The 20025-nt window shown below is 36.9% G+C and overlaps 1 protein-coding gene across 1 annotated transcript in view; it reads left to right on the forward strand.

The window, feature by feature from the left end:
- The window catches only part of LOC147915747 (adhesion G protein-coupled receptor B3-like), a 114583-nt gene that overhangs the window by 84652 nt on the left and 9906 nt on the right, over window positions 1-20025 (forward strand). The window contains exons 10-11 of the mRNA XM_087437837.1: window positions 749-817; window positions 4913-5021. Coding sequence (XP_087293963.1) covers window positions 749-817; window positions 4913-5021 — 178 coding nt within the window. The remainder of the gene's footprint in view (window positions 1-748; window positions 818-4912; window positions 5022-20025) is intronic.

Below are 20025 nucleotides of genomic sequence, written 5' to 3' on the forward strand. Positions count from 1 at the left end.
GCAAAAACCAATAGGTCTTCAACAGCTGGTTAGGGATGACGGTGATGGCAAGGATATGGAACTTGAGTAGCAACAAGTTACTGTGTCTGTTCTTCCCTCCATTTTGGCTTGTTGGCAAAAGGCAGAAGAGTAAAGAATAATAATTTAAAAATAGCTAAAATTTATTGAGCACTTACCACATGTGCCGGGCACATGGAAAATTTCGTGTACTCTGCAATAGGCAGTTGTGCAAGTAAACTAAAATATCCAGAAGGGCAGAGCCAGCGTCCAGCTGAGGAGACTGTGCCCTGCCTCAGCTTTGCCTGCAGTCTGTCTTCCCTGAAATGCTCTTTGAAACAGCACTGTGGGTAGGGAGCAATCGTGGTTCACGGTTATCTGGATAACATGTAATAAGACAGACGCCAGGGACTTTCATTACAGGAGGCAGAAAGCTTATTTGTAAGGAATAATTGTACAATAGTATGACAGAATAGAATATAGAGACTATAATGGAGCAGATAACTGTGAGTGAAAATAAGTGTTTTACCTATTCTGATGTTTTCTGATGTGTGTGTATGAAGTTATACAGAAATGTTGGAATTATGGTGCTGAGAAAGAGTCCTCAGAGATTTCTAGAATGATATGTTAGAATCACAAAGCAATATTGCAAAGCATTTGTACCCTCACCACATAATCAGTCCAAACAGATGTTGTTGAAAAGTATCTTCCCTCCTGTAACATTAAACCTTTTATCTAATTTAATTCACAGAACTTCTTTCAAATAGTTAGCAACCTTCTAGATGAAGAAAACAAGGAAAAATGGGAGGATGCACAACAGGTAAGGTTGGAGTTATTTCAAAACTTAAAATGAAGTTGGATGAATAAAGTTTGGAAAAAATTGAAGAAATTAGTGGCTTGCAATTCTAAGAACATAAAAGGAAAATTTTAAAAGTCATTCTAGATTATATCATACTAATTTTAGAGAAAACAAGTGATCTCTTTTATTGTAACAATGTATGGAATGGATGATATTTATAAATGTGAAAAGACTGAGCAGGTTTAAGTAGTTTATAACTTTAAGTAAGTTATTGATACATAATAACTATATGCCTCACCAATCAGTGTCTTTCCTGTCTACAGACTGTGGGAAAGGCAGCAAATCTAAAAGCACGTATTGCAAACCAAACTGTGGGGAACTAACTAGTAAAATCATCTGCATTTACTGCAATGTTACATATAATCTAGATTATATATACCGATGTGCATTTTGATTCAAAGCCAAGAGTTGTAAAAATAAGTTCCCATTAAAAAAAAATGTGTATTCTGCTTTTGTCTCTTTCTCCTCTGCATGAGCAGGGTGGCAAGTGGCCTTATTGGTTTAGTTTAAAATGCCTTGCACTGCCATTTGTGCTATACTGACCGGCACACATTTTTTCTGAATTACAGAGAAAGTGGGTTAGAGGTTAAGATGGGGAGAATATGCGTGTTTTAAAAAAATCATGTGAAATTTAATTCAACTGAATATTAAAGTTCTTTAAGTTTTCTACTTGACCTTTGCTAAAAATCCAAGAGAACAATGCAATCTTGAAAATAAGACTATGTACTGGGGTTCAGGTGAACCATCTCCCCCTTTTCCCTTTAGAATCATGTTCTGGGCTTCAAGAGTAAAGCATGCCCTTTATCCCCATTATGACAGGAGCTCTAAAAATAGTCCTGTGTGCGGCCACCTCATTATCAGGTACAAATTCGGTGCTTCTGGCCATAGCAAGAGAAAATTACTCCTTAGTTTAAGACTCTGAATCTATCTTTTTCTGCTAGTTTGAATTATATATTTCTCCTTGGCTTTCTTCTAGACGAGAGCCTCATTCACTCACTGTAAGAAAATGGTGTATTTCCTTAGAATACAGCTGCGGAGGCTAAGCACATCTCTCCAGAATGCTGGAGACTATTAATTATGGATATATTTAGAACAAGTGTATAATGCCCTATTTAAAACAAGACTGCAGTTCATCAGATGGTGTTATTTACTGTGAGGTCCCAACTTGAACAAATAATGAATGGTGGAAGAGCTTCTCGTCAATGGAAAATCCTGAATCCCTAGTCCATCTATTTACTTATGATTTTGAGTTAGCTATATTCTTATCTTTTAAATATCTTTTTCAGTAGTGATGATCCTGAATGCTTTTTTAAAATAACTATTTGAAATAAGAAAACAACTGTTTCGTAGCTTTTACTGAAAAGTGTTGTCATAAATGCAGCCACATTGTAAATGAGTCTCCAAGTTTGTGGCTCAGAAGGTGACCTCCTCGGAAATAAGAGCTGTTTAAAATCTACCAAAGGTAGTCCGTTGTGGGTCCCCTTATCTTATCCTAGAGGAATAACCTCAACAAAACACAGTATAAAACATAGGTCTGTGTGCATTTGGAGAACTGGCTGAGTAAAACCGTGAGTATCGACGTCAGAAGGGTTGTGCAAACATAGTTTACACTTCTGAATGATAAATAGAGCCATTTCAGAACTTGTTTGCTACACATAAGCCCCAGTTATGAAGGAACAAACTCTGTTTAGTTAAAGCATCCTACTAAAAACATCGTATACTAAAGTGAAGAAAAGACTCCGAGACTCTCCAAAGCACTATTTTATACACCATCATTGTGGTTGGAGTTGACAAGTCCATTTCAGTCAAGTCAAACCACTTCACTCAGGCTATTATGTTCTGTATTTCCTTGTTATACTGAAAAATTCATGTGTCTCTACAAAAGGAGTGGGCAAACTGCGGCCAGTGAGCCGACTCCAGCCTGACACCTGCTTTGTAAATAAAGTTTGAGACTATAGCCACCCCCATTCATTTACGTATTATCTATGACTGTTTTAGTACACGGAGGACAGAGATGAGTATTTCCAACAGAGACCCCATGACCAAAAAGCCTGAAATAGTCACTGTCTGACCCTTTATAGAAAAACATTTACCAACTCCTGCTCTACAACATTCGATACTATTGGGAAAATATAATTAAGAACGAATCTACTGCCAATCTAGAAAGCTTTTCCACAAAGGTAGAGGAAAAGAAAACAATTTTACTATTAAATAAACGTTAAACTAGAATGTGATGCCCTTCACAGGCAATCCACTAAGAGATCAAAAAGGCAGAAAGAAATCCCACCCTTTTGTACAGCCAAGGGAGACAACCCATCACACATATGTCCTCAAGATAAACAGTAACTGGTGCTCGTAGGAGGACTTGACAGCACCAGTCGTCACAGAGTTCATCCTAAATTCACTCAGGAATTGGGTGACCTTCTCGTTAGTGAACTGGCTTTATCCAAAGAAAAAGTAACTTTCTCCCAGTATCTTAAAGATTGAAGGTGGTTTTGCAGCTTAGAGCCAGGCACCTGCTGAGGTTAGACTCCCTCCTCCACAGCAGCAAGAACTGGGGGCTCTGTGGTCCTTGATGGCTGCATTTCAAAGAGGGACATTCCTGGGTCTTTCAGCCTTTAAAAGGCTATTCAGCTTTTAAAAAGAGTTACATACATTTCAAAGAGACAGAGAAGGAACTTAACAATTACTAGTTCTCTAAAGTAAAAGTTCTGAGAAAAGGGAGCAGGGGGTGGGGCTGGAGGAGGGAGTCCCCTTTCAATAGGGAGAATTAAGCCTCTTATTTTTAATTCGTATTTACCCTTCCACTACACATACTCATATACACATACACCTACACAGACACGAAGGAAAAGTACAGTAGTAGCAGGAGCTTGGAGCAGATGGAAATCTCATGCACATTTTTAGAATGAGGATGATCAACTTTCAGAGTTCATATTTAGTGATTGGAAATGTAGGTAAGAAATAGCATTTCTCCCCAAATCTTTCTGATATTAAAAAAAATTACAACTATAGATGCATCCTCGCTGTCTGACTTTTAGAGGGGCGCAGCCACAGCTCCTGTAGAACTGCTCACCTGTGCCCGCTGTCCACCCTGCCAGCATGTCTTCCTCCTACCCCGTCCCCGTCCACTCTCACTGTTTGCTTTCCTGCTAATCAGTGTCTCTTCTTCTGCACTAGCCTTTGCGAATACAAAGCACTAAAACTCCCTCATCCACTTAAGTTTTTCAAGGCTAGAAGCTGCAGTGGCGCTGGATGGCTCAAAGAATTGAACCTAACTTCAAAAGACTTTCTGCTCTAATACGGTTGTGTAATGCAGGCTGACTTTATAAGCCTTATGGGTTACGTGCTAAAATTCATGTGACTTTTAAGTGGCTTTCATATTCCACACACTGTGAGCTGTTGCCAGAACCAGGTTGTCTCTAAGGAAACACTCATCTGCTTGTACTGCGTGGGGCACATGGTGTCGGGTGTGTTTTGTGTATGTACATTTGGAGCACCAACACTAGAGCTAGTCTGATGATCGTAAAATCATTGCTAACATTATTATTCGTACAGTGGCTATTATAATCGTTAGAAATAAATGTCTCTCTCGAGATGTTTAACTATTTTGCAGTGAACTTAATGGTTTGTAAATATCTTCATGATGGCAATAATAATTGTTTTTTCTTCAGTGTCCATCAGATAGATGCGAAGTAAAAAATGTAAAAAGCTCAAAATTTCAGTGTTTGTTCCATGTTATATCAAAGTGAGGAAAGGAACCCATCAAAAGTAAAGATGTGCTGTTTCTAAGTCTACAATCGGTTAGATATTTTGAGTTTCCTTAGATTATAGAGGGTTAATCACTGTGACATGTCACCTCCGTAGTTCTTGCTGTGTGACACTTGGTGTCATTCTCAACTATTAGTTCAAAAAATACATCTGTTGGCGGTTGCAGAAATTTCTTCAAATAAATCAGAGCTCATTTATGATCTCATTATGTAGTTTTTTAAATTCTTGTTGTATATTCCATCTTATAGACTTTTTATTTCATCTAACCTTTGCTTATTTTTGTAGATTTACCCAGGCTCAATAGAGTTAATGCAGGTGATTGAAGATTTTATACACATTGTTGGAATGGGGATGATGGACTTTCAGAATTCATACTTAATGACTGGAAATGTAGGTAAGAAATAGAATATTTTCACAAAATCTTACTGAAATTAAAAAAAAATTGCAGGTATCTGCGCCATATATTTCCAAATGTAATATCCATTGCTTGTATCTTTAAGTATATGTGAGTAATGTATTATGGATACTTGGTGTCTGATTTTTAGATGGGCCCAATCACATATACATTACACACACACAAACGCACACACACACACACGTTAGCGTGCATCTGTGTGCATTTGTATGAATTCATACGGGCCCACTTGTGTTTATCTGCACGTGTATATGTAAAGGAGAATAAGTTCTTTTTTTCCATTTTCCAAATGCTCATTGCTATCCAATCTAATGTTGACATTATCTAATGTATACTCCAGTGTGTTTTTTAAAAGACGAGTCTTCATAATCTTCCATGCGTTTTTCACGAGGATACTGAGTTACTCTCTTGCGAGGGGTCCTGAGGGGGTGCTTTTTCTGCATGGGTGTGGAACACTTCAGAACATCTTTAAGGGTCGTGATCACGGGGCTGCTGCTTCGGTTTTCCTGAGTAACTTCCAGGGCACAGTGGGTCTCCCAGGCCCCTCTGAAGTGGACTCTGTGATGGTCCAGCACATCAAGTGGAGAGATAGTTCTTCCTGGAGTTGGCTGTAACATTGTCTCTTCTGGGGAGAAGTTGCACAGTGAAGCAAAACCTACACACACTTTTATGGAGCCATGGTTACACTGAGCCACCAGCAGTTACCTTAACCAAATGGCACGTTTCTCTTTATAGTTATGAAAACAAAGGCAAGAGCAAAGAAATAGTCTTCTTAAATATTAGATGCATTGAGTTGATACAGGTTTAAGGTTTTTTCATTCCTTCAAAGCCTCCTCTCATGATGTCACTGTGATTCAGAAGAGTTTTCTTTCATTTGTCATGCTTTAGTGGTCTTCACATAAAGGCCACTGAACTATATAGATAATAGTGTGTTTAAATAAACATATCCTACCTCACATTCTTATTCATGGGCTGTTTAAGCTGAAGTTTCTGGATCAGAAAGAGACCTAATTTGGTGGAGGGGTTATCTAGGCTTGGAGTTCAATTGGTACAGAACATAATTTTTTTATGATTAAGGCTTTCTGTGGTTCATTTTACACTTGATTTCTTCTGAAGGTCCTATAGTCCTGTAGGGACTCATTTGATCTTAGGATATCTTCCACCAGGGTGACCTCAAATTGTAATGGGCAATAGCTAACTGCTGGTAATATTCTCCAGTTGAGGAAAGCCTATGTGATGAGCGCTCAGAGGTCTGGAGACATTTCCGCACCAGTGCACCATTTTCACGCAGCATAAGGCCTTAAGTTAGATTTATGTCTTAATCCACCTTCCGAGTCAGTTTGAGGGCCCAGACTTTTCCCCAGAGTGTGTTCAGCAGCTTGTGCTGGTTCAGGAATGGAGTGAGCTGTCCCTTGCCATGGGCGATGAGAAGGAAAAGAGACCAAAAATGGTATGTTTGTTGAAGGATGAATTCAGAAATCAGAGAAAATCCAAATAGATATGCATTCCAAAAGTGGCAGGGCAAAGAGAGGAGGCATCATGTCTGTAGAAAAAGGGTAACATGTTGGCTTTGAGTGTTTGGGCTCGTGGAAGGAAGAAGCTAGAGAGATCCTGGGTGTGCTGGTCTTCATGCTGGAATCACCCTCCTCAGGGTCTCATGACTTCTCAAAAGGAACCAGGAAGGCCACTGTGCCAGGTCAGACAACTGGCAAAGTAATTTACAAGAAAAACTGAGGGGAAAAAACAAGGAGCTATTTTTTCTGGCTCTTTTTGTAAATGTTAACATCTAATTCTAAAAGACATTGGTAATTAAAAGTACTATTGGATCAATACGTGGCATTTGCTCAGAATGTGTTTGGAAAAAACCATTAAAAACACAAAGCCAACCTCAGAGTCCTGTAAACTTAAATTTGGACTTAAAATAGACTGTATGAACCACCATATCAAATTCTCTAAGAAGTGCTAGTATTATTTACTATAAGAATTCCATAAATTGCAAAAATTTACTCCTCTTTACCTTTCTTTGACTTACCAAAATTGTATATTTGAAAAATTTGTGTATTACTTTTTGCATTGATATTATGTTATCTAGGTTTGCCCACTTCCTTTATCATCATTAAACTTTAAGAACTATATTAAGCATGGTAACTCAAAGAAATTTAATGCTGCAAATAAAGCCAATATTGTCTTATATTGTCTTCAATCTCGTGTAAGGAGAGTGTGATTGTTTGGCCATCTGATTGCTTATGTAGCACTAATTATCCACATAAAAGAAGGTTATGTTCTGTGAATAAATATTCCAAACATTTATTTTGGAATAATATATGTTATTCCACCCAATAGAGATTTACCACTCAAAAGAGATCTTATTTATTGTTGATGTCCCCCAGTACTAGCCCAGGGACTGACTTACTGTAGTTTGATGATCAGAAGAAGGTTATTCTCAATAGTATTTAGGAATTTTCCCAAGTGCATCCATATGTTAGTCAGGATTCTCCAGAGAAACAGAACCAATAGGACATATAGACATATAGAAAGAGGTTTGTTTTGGGAGACTGGCTCATGCAACTGTGGATGCTGAGAAGTCCCATCATCTGCTGTCTGCTACCTGGAGGGCAGAAAAAACTGTAGTTTCAGTTCCAACCCGAAGGCTTGAGAACCAGGAAAGCCAATGGTGTAAGTCCCAGTCCGAATCCAAAGGCCTGAGAACCACAAGCACCTGTATCCAAGGGCAAGAGAAGATCGACGTCCCAGCTCAAGTGAGAGCACATCCGCCCTTCCTCTGCCTTTCTATTCTTTTCAGACCCCGAGATTGGGTGATGCCCACCTGCATTGGTGAGGGAGATCTTCTTTGCTGAGTCTATTGATTCAAATGCTGATCTCTTCCAGAAATATCCTCATAGACACATGGAGAAATAATGTTTTACCAGCTATCTGGGCATCCCTTAGCCCAGTCAAGTGAACACAAAATTAACCATCACAGTCCACTAATATCAAGTTGGATAATATGAATAATAATTACTTACCATTCATATTGTTTATGGTATCCAATTGATACTACTATATATAAAACGTGATTATACTGTTTTGTCTCGTATTTCCAATGTTTTTGGACAAGGACACAAGTAGAGAATAATTTACAGTAGCAAATTGTGAAATCTGTGAGTTGCCATTCATTTGTCTTACATCCTAAGTTCAAATAGTAATTATCCAACACTGAGCTCACTATACTGAACACACACACGTGCACACACACGCTCACACAGCATATGAGTGATAAATAGGCTGAGTAACCAAGAAAGGTTGCCTATTCCTTATGGCCATTTTCTTCAGAGTGTGTTGAAGTAAGACTACATAAAAACTTCAAAAGATCATCATGTCTTTTAGAGACATTACAATTTTTTTTCATAAAGCTGTTTAGGTAGGCCCCTCAAATTTCTGGATTATAGAAAAGTTCCTGAAGAAAGAGACGGAGTTGAATAGCCAAAAATAGGTATCATAATGACCGTACAATTTAATAACAGTCTCAGAACCTTGCTGATAGCCTATTTTATTTCAGCTTTAAAAATAGTTTCAACCTCTCTGTTTTCTGGTTCCTGATGCAGATAGAATGAGTTGGGAGCAGAGACAGAGCTGTTAGAAGCATATAGATAGCAAAAGACGAGCTGAAATGCTGCAACAACACGGAAAAGTAGTACTGAAAAATGCAGCGGAGTATGGAGTCCAGATCGCGGGAACAAACAACTGCTCATGACTCAGCTTTGAGAACGTTAGTCCTAAGACTTAGGACAATATTTATGGCCAAAATCATGGCCTTTATCCATCAAGATGAGGGATAATTTGGTTAAGATGGCAGGAAAGTGAGTGACATATCTTGGAAAGATTCTCTTTAAAAATAGTTCAAATGAAGAGTTTCGAAGCTTCTTTTACCTGAAAATGTCCCTACTTGTATCAGCTTTTGATAAACAAAATGCTCTCATATGCTAAAAATCTGTGAACATTTTGGTATAAATGTGGACATGTTCATTTCTGGAGGAAACAGGTCCATAGCTTTGGTTGACTTCTCAAAGGACTTAGGATCTGAAAAAGTTTAATACAAGGCTTGGAAAAAATATTCTACGAACAAGCCAATGCATATATAAAATAATTGAGCTTAAATAGAATATTTCTTTTTCATATTCACATATGAATATGACGTTCAAAATAGGCACATGATAATTATAATAAATGAAAGTTAATGAGGACTTACTAAAGACTAAACACTACTAAATAGCTTATATAATTACTGAATAAATGAATGAATAAATGAATATGAAATATTAATATGCTACAGAGAGATTTCAATTTTCAGTATGCCACAGTTTATCAGAAAATAGTATTCTGAATATTCTAAATATGCTATATAAGTAAGTGGTTTTTGTCTCAGTAAAAAGTGTGAATTTTTCAATGTATTTAAAAAAATATTATTATCAATTATGTCAGGGGGACCATATCTTAATATTATTTAATATGAGTTAAAGTTATTTTTCTCCAACTAAAATATTCTCTGAAGAGTTGTTTAAACTTACTTTCATATTTTCTCGCCAAATGTTTGCTCTTCAGTCCCCTGCAGTCCAGCATTTCTCTCATCACTTTCCGGAAACTCCTCTCAGAAAAGCCTTCTGGAAACTCCCAGTTGCCCAATTAAACCTCCTCCTATGTTCCATCTTTCACATCCTCTGTGCCTTGTTCACCACTCTCTCTTTCTTGAAACTGTACGTTTCTTTAACATTTATATACTTATTGTAGTATAAAATAGAATTAAAGGATAAAAATTAGACTCACGGCTTGGAAATATTTAGATTTTTTTGGAGGCAGTAACATAAAACAAAGAAGATTAAGCACCAAAGAGGAAAAAGGTGCATTATTTGAGGCACAGCTATTTGCAGTTCCAAAGACAGCACGGAATGTATGAGATCTTCTGTGATTGGAGTGATAGGCATGAGCATGCATTTCCATTGTTCCAAAGATTTGTCTAAAGTTGAAGCAGAGTATTTTATAGTTTTTTATTATGCTTTTAGTCACCTATGTTCCACAACAACTTCAAGTAGCATATTATATTTGCTTTATTTATTGGTGAGTATAGCCTATTCTTTAGAAATTAATTGTTTTAGTTTGGACTTAGAACTTGAGTTATATTCATCGACCTAATTCAAGGAAAATCAGTGATGTGTTGCATGCTGCTAGCCCACTGATTATGTTCAGTTAAAAACAAAAGGAATTTATCTCTTACTATAAGAAAAGCATTTCCTAAGGGATTCAGGTCATTAAAATAAATGAATAATCTTCTAGCCTACAAGAAGTTTGCAGTCTAGTTGTGGAATAAAAGAATTACATAAATAAATAAAATACCAAGTACACTTTGGTATGTGTCATATAAACCAAATGTTACAGAGATTCATTCCAAGAATATTCTGTGTAAGGATCTAGAAAAACTTCTTAGAGAAGAGAACATTTAGTGTAGACTCTTAAGGATGGCTGGATTGTTGACAATTCAACAGAAAGGAGTGAGTGGTAGGGAGAGCATTACAATCCAGAACATTCTTTTAGCAAAAGCAGTATAGAGTCATCAAAGTTGAGATTATATTTAGGGGTACATAGTCTACTTTGATAAGAACACATATGTATGGAAATAAAGGAAGTGAAGTAAAATTGGGAAGGCATGCTGAGACATGGGTGCTGAATTGTTCTGAATTCTGAAGACAGTAGGGAGATACTGCAGCTTGACTTCCTGAGAGTTGTGCTTTCATAAGATGTATGTGATAGCAGAAAAAGAATTTGTTGACATTGAGAAAGATTTTAAACATGGAGACTAGGAGGCTTTTCACAGTAATCCATGCAGGAGGTAGTGAAGAGTTGAATTAGTGATAGTATGAATAGAAACCAAAACATGGTTATGAATTTGAGACTCTGTCTGAGGGTAGAAACGCTAGCATTCTGTAAATGCGTGAGGTGCCAGAAACAGGGGAGGAATGAAGATTATATTTATTCAGCAAACATTTGAGAGTGCCTTTCACATACTAATGTTTAGGTGCAAGTATAACCCTCAAGTGCAAAAATAAAATATGGTCTTGGGCTTTAGTAGAGAAGTCAAATTTATGATATACACAATAATCAACTGCATAAAAAGTGATAGTTGAAGCCATAAAATCTTTCTCAACCATCAGGACAGGAATAAGAAAGAAAAGATGTAAGGTGATGCCTATATTAAAAACCAAAAATTTGTAACTACATGTGGTGTTGGATGTTCACTAGACTTACTGTGATCATTTCACAATATACACAAATATTGACTCATTATGTCATACATCTGAAACTAATACAATGTTAAATGTCAATTATATATCAATTAAAAAATATCTCTATGTACGACTATGGATAGATCTCTGTGGTATATGATTACCTGAAAAAATATGTATAGTAATAAACCAGATTAAGAAATATATTTTGTGTTCAAATAAAATTTAAGTGTTAGAAGGAAGCTATATAAGTTATAGAATAAAAGTCAATGTTGAGGGTAAAAAAAAATCACACGAAGAATCATAACAAGTGTCAGAGTAAGAATAGTCAGAAGTAGTAGGTATAAAGCATTCCAGAACAGGGCAGGATAAAAGCAATGTCATGTAACTAGTAGGCGAGAGAGAACATTTCACAATGAATACTGTAGTTAATATCAATTGCTAATAAAGTTCAGAGTATTAGAGTTAAGAAAAATCTCATGTGATTGCTGATGGAATAAGTTCTCCAGGAAAAGTGCAGACGCAATGAACAGGATCTAAATTTCCGAGCTCTTCAGGTGGGTTCAATGGCTCACCCCCTTACATTTTGCTGCAGTTATCTCCAGGGATTTACTTTGCACAGATGAATGATGCTACGCCCACTTACTGCTACCTCACAACTGCTCCTTAGGAACTATTCGAAGTTGACAATATTAGACAAAAAAGGAATATTTTCTAGGCTAATAAAATCTCAAAATACAGAACGTTGTAATTATTAGCTATAAGGAATTTCAAAAACTGTCTCTATGAATAAACCCTAAGCGATACAAGATTCTGAAAGATATAGTTTCAGGTCTCTAGTAATCCAGTAAGGCCAGTGCCTTGAAAACATTCGAGTTAAGACGTTTTTCTCTGCCAAGCTAAATGTCACTGTCTATCCTTGATTTAGAAATATGAAATCCTGGTCTCTTCAGGATGAACATTCATACTTGATATTTTCTGAAATTGAATCCAAATTCAATCTGAAGAATGGCATAATACGATTTTGCCATCTCCTTTTTCTCCATAATGCCATCCCATCAGCATCAGATCTATGTTATTTCTTCCACCCACTGGTAAATTTAATCATTTTTGGTAGAATATCTTGTTCTTCAATTGAGAAACCAACTTTCAATCTGATGATGTAATTATAAAAACGAAGTTGTGTCTCTTTCTAGGCTGATTTTCCTTTCTGTCATGGCTTAGTTTTGTGGTTCATACATCTTCATCACTTGTTTAACTTCCTCTCTTTAAAAATAAGACACTTGTAGTGAGTTGACACCAAGCCTGAGAAATACACAATTTGACATCTTTCTTGTTTATCTGTAGCACCCGATGTTGGTTCAGTCAGCTAGACTTGAGTCTGAAAGCGTCAGATTCTCCCTTCGCCTCCTGGCTCTCCACCACTCGTTCTTACTAGACACGTGAAACAAGTGGTGTGTTTTTCTCTAGGTCAGAAAGAAAAAACTAATACTTTTTTTTTTATTGTACTAACATACTGGTTCTGTTGAGAAAATAAATAGTTCAAACATAATTTTAAACTATGACTTGTTATGATATGCAACACTATAAGTTCTTTATTTCTCATTTAATAGGAATGTCTCATTGTGTTTTCTGTGATCCACTTATTCCAAATGGTTAGGGGTAGAAGCACTGGGGAGGTTAGTGGGAAAGGCCATATCAAACCCTTCTAGTGGCAACCAAAACACACTTCTCGGGGGATATGGATGGGCTGTCTTCCACCCAAATGAGAACCCCATTTTAGATGCTCCCCAGTGTCAGTATAACAGATTGGTAATGTTCATGGATTTAATTGGCTTTCGGAGGTCTTAGACATCCATTCAATAAACATGTGCCAGGTTCCGCTCTAGGTTCTGAGGATTTCTCAGGGAACGAATCGAACAGAGCTCTTGCTCTCATGGAACTTAACGTTTTATAGCAGAGACAGATGTCAAACAAGTACCAGGTAACATGCCCAATGGTTATAAGTGATGTGAGGAGAGAGACAGCATCCATCAGGGTAAGGGATAGAATGTGAAGAGAGGAGATCATTTTAGGTTGGATGGTCAGGGAAGGCCTCTGATCAGAGAAGTGGTATTTGGATATAGACCTGAATGCCTTGAGAGCATGAGACAGTGATGTGTGGGGACAGAACATTTCCAGCAGAAGGAACAATAAATACAAAAACCATGAGGATCCCTGTGCTCAATATCTTAGAAGCACCAGAGGAGGCCAGTGGGCATTTGACTGTAGGTCACATGTGACTGTAGGCATGTGACTGTAGGTCTGAACGAGGTGCAGAACCACTGAGGAATTTGAGCCGAAAAATAACCTGATCTGATCTATGTTCTGAAAGGACCATTCTGACTGCAGAGTGGAAACTAATAGACTGCAAGGGGTAAGAGTGGCTATAAGGAGACTTGTAGGGTATTTATCGCAATAGGCCAGGTGAGAGGGCTCAGTGGCTTGGACCACATGCCAGTAGAAACTGTGCGGAGTTCAGATGCTGGAGTCCTTTTAATGGTTGATCTAACAGAGTTTGAAAATGGCTGGAAGTAGGGCGTGAAAGAAAGAGAGGGTCCTGTAGAGTATAAACAAATGTCAAAAACATGCTTTGGCAACAATTTAAATATCTCTAAAGTTTAGGATCCAAAGCAAGCTTGTTTTGGTTTATTTTTTCTTTTTTTAAAATTTTTATTGAGATATAATTGACATATAACATTGTATTAGTTTTAGATGTACTACATAGTGATTTGATATATGTATATATTGCAAAATGATTGACACAATAAGTTTAATTAACATTCATCACCACACAATGACAAGTTTTTTCTTGTGATGAGAACTTTTAAGATCTAATCTCTTAGCAACTTTCAAATACGCAATACGGTATCATTAACTATAGTCACCATGCTGTTTGTTTTTTATATATACTTGTTCCTGAGTCCAATACAAATCCTTGCTCTTGCATTTTAAGCAATTTCGTCCTTTGTAGCCATCAGCATTCTGTCGTCATTCCACCATCTGAATCCTTGGACAAAAGCTAGAATGACTTTTTAAAGCTGTAACTCAGATTGAGCTGCCAGTTAACAAGTGAAATAAATCCTGCTTTCCCTACTATTTTTGTGTTTCTTTTTCTATTTATAATAAAGTCATAGAACCTCAAAAATGGAAAAATGCTTCAGGGACAACCAAGTCCAGCCATGGACTGGTCAGCTCCATTCTATTTAAACTATTTTGTATTTTTTTTAATAAATTTTTTAAAAATAAATAGAAGTTTATTATCCAAATTGGAAAAGTCTTTCCAAAGCACCTTTCTCTCTCCAGCTTAACCTGTCTTATTTGTAGCAGCGCTGCTCTCAGAGTTACAGCCCAGACGTCATCATGCTACAGTGTTTCAAATTATCAGCAGGCCTGTATTCTTTTAGAAGTTAACCGGGGTGAAAATAGTTACATAATATTTCCAGGTTTATCTAATCTGCCTTTGCAGCCCTACTCAAGGACACAATTATTCATGGAGTCATTATTAAATAGTGCTTCTTGTTGCTGAAAAACTCAAACTAGAAAACATTGTTAATGCCATTCTTTCTCAATTCGAGTAACCCAGATGCCCTCAGCTTTCCCTCTGTCATCCCTGTGTTATGCATTTCCTGGCTCTAATCCTCACTCCTGCTCTGCTCTGAAACTCTCCTATGGTCTCCAGATCTTTAACAGCTTTTGCTTCTTTATCCTGGTTTAATTTACCACTAAGAAAGAACAGAGTCTACATGTTGCTACTTTGGAATACCCGTTTTCTTACAGTATCTTACATATACATTATTTGACTGTACATTTTAACGAAAATATTCTGCTATCAGACAGTGGCTATTATTCTAAGGAACTCTTTTCAGAAGTGCTATTTGGGTACAATTTATAGGAAAATGTTTTTATTTGTTTTTTTTTTTCCTCCTTTTATTTCTTAGATTTTCCAAGAAAAGGTTTGGTAAAGCATCCCTTATACTGTATACCATTTCCCAAATTCACACTTTCACAAATATTCATGACACTATTTACTCCTAACAACCTTGCTGCCAGGCTGTTGAGGGCCCGCACACAATTTGTCCTACATCAGTGCTCCCATTCAGAGTGGATGCATTTTTATCCCTTTGCATCTTAGTAATTGAGAGTTAAAGATTTGTTCCGTTGTCTTGCTCACCCAACCACGCTCTAACCTATTTCTGTTACATAAAGAACTTCACTATAGTTTTTGATATGACTCTAGGGAAATCTTACTCATATGCTCTGTATTTCTACATTAAAGTAAAGGACTCTTGACCTCTATTTTCTTTTTAGTAATATTTTTCATGTATATATACTTTATTAGAAAATTTAAAATTGTTTTTCTGGTTAATTACATATTTTTAAAGGATGACTATATTATATCTTTAATGAGTCTTTTATAACACATTTTAGCCAGGGAAAATTTTGTGAAGATATTTGTTCCTCATTCAGTCTCCTTCCCTTCAGTGACCGTTTAGAGGAGAATGCCTGGATGAAGACTGAACCTTTGGCTCTAAGGCCTGTTGTTTCTTTTGGATTTTATATTTACTGGGAAAATGCTCAAGGTCTAAAGAAACCTAATGAGGTCACACAAAAGTCAGTTGAAAATGTACAACATATAGGATGTGTAGTAATGCTCAGCAGCATTGGCACACGAATAGGAAAAGTTGACTTTTACCGTAGCTATGTGCACTATGAGAAAAGAGTTTAAAGCCTAGAGGATGAAATGCATTTAACAGCCATGGTGAAGACATGTGTTTTAGTGGTACGTCTTCGTGTATTGGACATGGATTGTGAAAGCTGTCCCGAAATAGAAAACCACAATTTTAAAAATTAAGATTTCTGGTGAGAATACAGACTGAGAGTTCTTGAGTTTCTCACATGTTGACACATAGACCTAACCACAGAAATTTTGGGTTTGAGTTTTCTTTAATTATTCTCTATAAAGAACATGAGTTTCTGCAAAGAAGTTGCTCATGACTTCTGTGCCCTGGGGAAGCTGTGAAGAAGGGCTTTGCGTAAAGAGATCTGTGCTTCACCTCAGTTCATGAGATCTGGAAGAGGACTCCAGCTAGGGAAAGGCTTTCAGAGCTGGGATCAGCAGAGGGGCCATATGGGAAACTGAATGGCTTCCCAGTTCCCTGGAGACATTGCATCTAAAAGACGTCGGCAGCGCTACTTCATTATTCTAAGGTTAATTCATTCAGAACCCGGTAGACTCACACTTACAGACCAGAATAGAAACATAAAATCTAAAGCCAACTAAAAACAAAACTTGCATGTTATAAAATAATACCTCTGGTCTCTATTGGTTTATGGATTTGAAATGACTAAAACTGGCGTTCTGCTTGCCTTCCTTCTGATTTTGCTGTTGACCTAATTAAAAGGATGTTGCTGCGAGTTTCTGTGAATATGACAAACAATTCCATTTTCTCTGTCTCCATAGCGATATTTGCTTATATCTATGGCAATAGTGGTCTGCCTCTGTAACGACAACCAGTGAAGAGAGAAGAGACACTGATTCTCTTCTAACAATTTTTTCATTGTTCTCTTTTATGATTTCACCTTTTCAAAAGTCTTATTTTACTTAGTTATACCAAAAATTCCATACTAAATTATTCCTCTTCTCCATTGCTTCCTTCATTGAATTTCAAATAAATAGGTTCTCATCTGAATTTGACGAGAAACTCTGTTTGTCTGAAAACTCTGACCGGATTAAAGACTGGTGCTCTCGATGTTGATGTGAGCAGGGATGCCATTTCGTATCTAGGAAAACATACTGGCTGTGAAGCTAGAATCGTCTGCGAACCTTGGCTATTCTACAGCTAACTGACCTTCTGCAAGTTATTTCATCTCTAAATCTCTCAGTTTGGTCCTTTCTATAGTAGAGATAATAATAATGTCCTCCCTGAAGAGTTATTATAAAGAGTAAAGATAATATATATTTAGCATCTGGCGTGTACTAGGCCCTCGGTAATTGGTAGTGGACAGATATAGGGCCAAATATAAGCTCTGCTGCTGTTTGGGTGTGTGCCTCGGGTCAGGTCACTCAGCCCCCACAGCCACGGTCTGCTCCCCCAGGGAACTTCTAAAGTTCCTACCTAAATTTAATACTCCAGGTCTTGTGTGTGTGTGTGTGTGTTTTAAATCTCAATAGTACAATTATTGTTTATTTCACAAAGTAGATCAGGATCCCAGACTTCTAGGAAGATAATATAACTAAATCTAGAAAGCCATTTCTGCTGTGTCTGTTTTAAAGTGAGTTTGTTACACAGTTGTCTTCTCCACTGTCGCGACACAAAGGCCCACAAACGCTTCAGTGGTGTGTGCACTTTGTTGTCTTAAGAAGCTGCTCCTCTCTTTCTTGTATTTATTTGTCATTAGATCCTGGCTCCTTTGAATAATTCACAGAGAAGAATCTTTTCTGCTTTAATCTTATAATTTCTGCTCCTTAACATGTAATCCATCACCTGTAGTCTGCAAAATTTTTGTATCAGTTATTTCTACTTGTTTTTAGTGCCATGGAGTGGATTCCGATTCCTGGTGACCTTGTGTACAGCAGAGCGGAACCCTGCCCTGTTGTTCTGCACCTACCTCTCACTTTCTGGCACTGTATCAGACAATGCTGCACTGCTATTCATAGGGTTTTCATGGCCACTTGTTTCAGAATTGGGTGAACAAGTCCTTCTTCCTACTCTGTCTGAGTCTGGAAGGTCCACTAAAACCTGTCCACCATGGGTGATCCTGCTGGTATTTGAAATCCTGGTGGCATAGATTTCAGCATCACAATAACACGCAACCTCGACAGTGTGACAATCAACAAATGGGTGGTGCATTCCTTGACTGGAACACGAACCAGGGCCATCGTGGTGAGAGCGCTGGATGGTAACCACTAGACCACCAGGGCTGGCTAGTTATCTCTATAGATGCATCAAATAATTCTGTAGCATTACTATATCCTCCTGAATTCATAAATGAATTAGTTCTCTTTTGTCTTTAAATAATGTCTTTTGAACAGTCAAAAATATTTTTCTGATTTTGTTACCTACTTAAACTTTTCATATGAAGAGTTTTAACTTTAGAAATGTAAATAATTACTTAGGTGGTTAGTTTAATGTGTTTTCTTTCATTGGTCTTCTGTTTCGGTCAGTGGCATGTGAACGTGAGTGAGCGGCTGTGAGTGTGTGTGTGTGTGTGTGTGTGTATGTTCTAAAATGTTTATCAGTGTTTGAACCTGAAATGCGGTTGTTTTAGATACCCTTAAAATTCATACTATGGGCTTAGGGGGAATTTGTGGGTTTTTAAAGTCACATCAAAAAAGGAGATACTTTTTAATAAAAGTTAAACTGAATTGAAAATCTAATAATAACAACCTTTAAAGGACATATAATTTTATATGCTGGACAGTATTTTATTTGAGGTTTAGCTGATGACTACAAAATAGAATGTTATAATTGTATTGACTGTGCAATTCATAAGGGAAGGGTTCATATTGGCTAATAGGTTATATATCCAAATATATATTCTCAAATAAAATAAAGCCTGATACACTGAAATTATTAATAGGGTTCTAAACTGCAATAGGAATCCAGGGGGATATAGTTGGTATTAAGATATTGAAACATTTTCTTTGCTACTACAAAATGTTTTAATAACCAACTTCAATATCCATTTGGGCTACTTTATTACTTTTTGAAATATGAACCTTCCTCCTTTTGAAGACTCTGTTTCCATTATCGAGAACAGTAATCGCTCTTTCCCTTTTTCTAGGTAGTCTTCTGCTTTCTCCAAACTCATTGCCTGATTAATTCTCTTTTAACTTTCCTTAACTCCTTCAATTTTTTCTTCATTTTCCCTAAAATGCAATAATATTCTTACTAAAGTTGATAACCTCTATCTTTAAAATTTATTCTAAAAATCCATAATATTTTAAAAATATAATAGCATATTAGAAATATGGAATATTTCCTTTTATATATGAATTTATTAACAGAAAAGTAAGTACATTATTGTGTGATATAATTTAAACTCCATAGGTGAAGAAAATTGCGATTGATTGGTGTACCCTTTTTAACTACATGTAAATTATTGTAGTGAAATAGAACCCTCAATTTAATCTTAGAGCATATGTTTTTATGTATTTGTGTATGCAGGTGTGTGGGGAAGAAGAGTAAATTATTGTTCATTTGGGAGTTTTTTGGGGGGACCTTATTTTGGTTTGTTGACACTAAGACCAAAACTGTTATCTGAACTTGATGGGTAAGAAGTGATGTTCACAATTATAGAGCTCATGTATTAATTTTTTTCAACAAAACGAGTTTGTTTATATTCCAACTGTAAACTCATGAATCTTTACTATAATGCCATTAGGATCTAAAGGTTGTTTTTGCAGCATAATGATACTAGTCTATCAAATGGGGTTAATTGTACTGGTTCAGAGTGTCTTGTGGGGTTAAGGGGAGCAATGCACCAGCACTGACGCGTAAGAGTGCAGTAAATGGCATCATCTCTTGCTGCCATTTGTCCCCCTGCTTTCTCCAGATAATTTCATTTGGTTAGGCACACACGTCTCACCCCAGTTCTCCCTATTTTGAAAAAGGCTTAGGGCCCATGGTTTCTTTTAGGTAAGATGAAATGGCTAAAATTGT

This window comes from Ceratotherium simum, chromosome 13 (genome assembly GCF_057802395.1).
Source record: "Ceratotherium simum simum isolate JZ-2026a chromosome 13, ASM5780239v1, whole genome shotgun sequence".
NCBI lineage: Eukaryota > Metazoa > Chordata > Mammalia > Perissodactyla > Rhinocerotidae > Ceratotherium > Ceratotherium simum.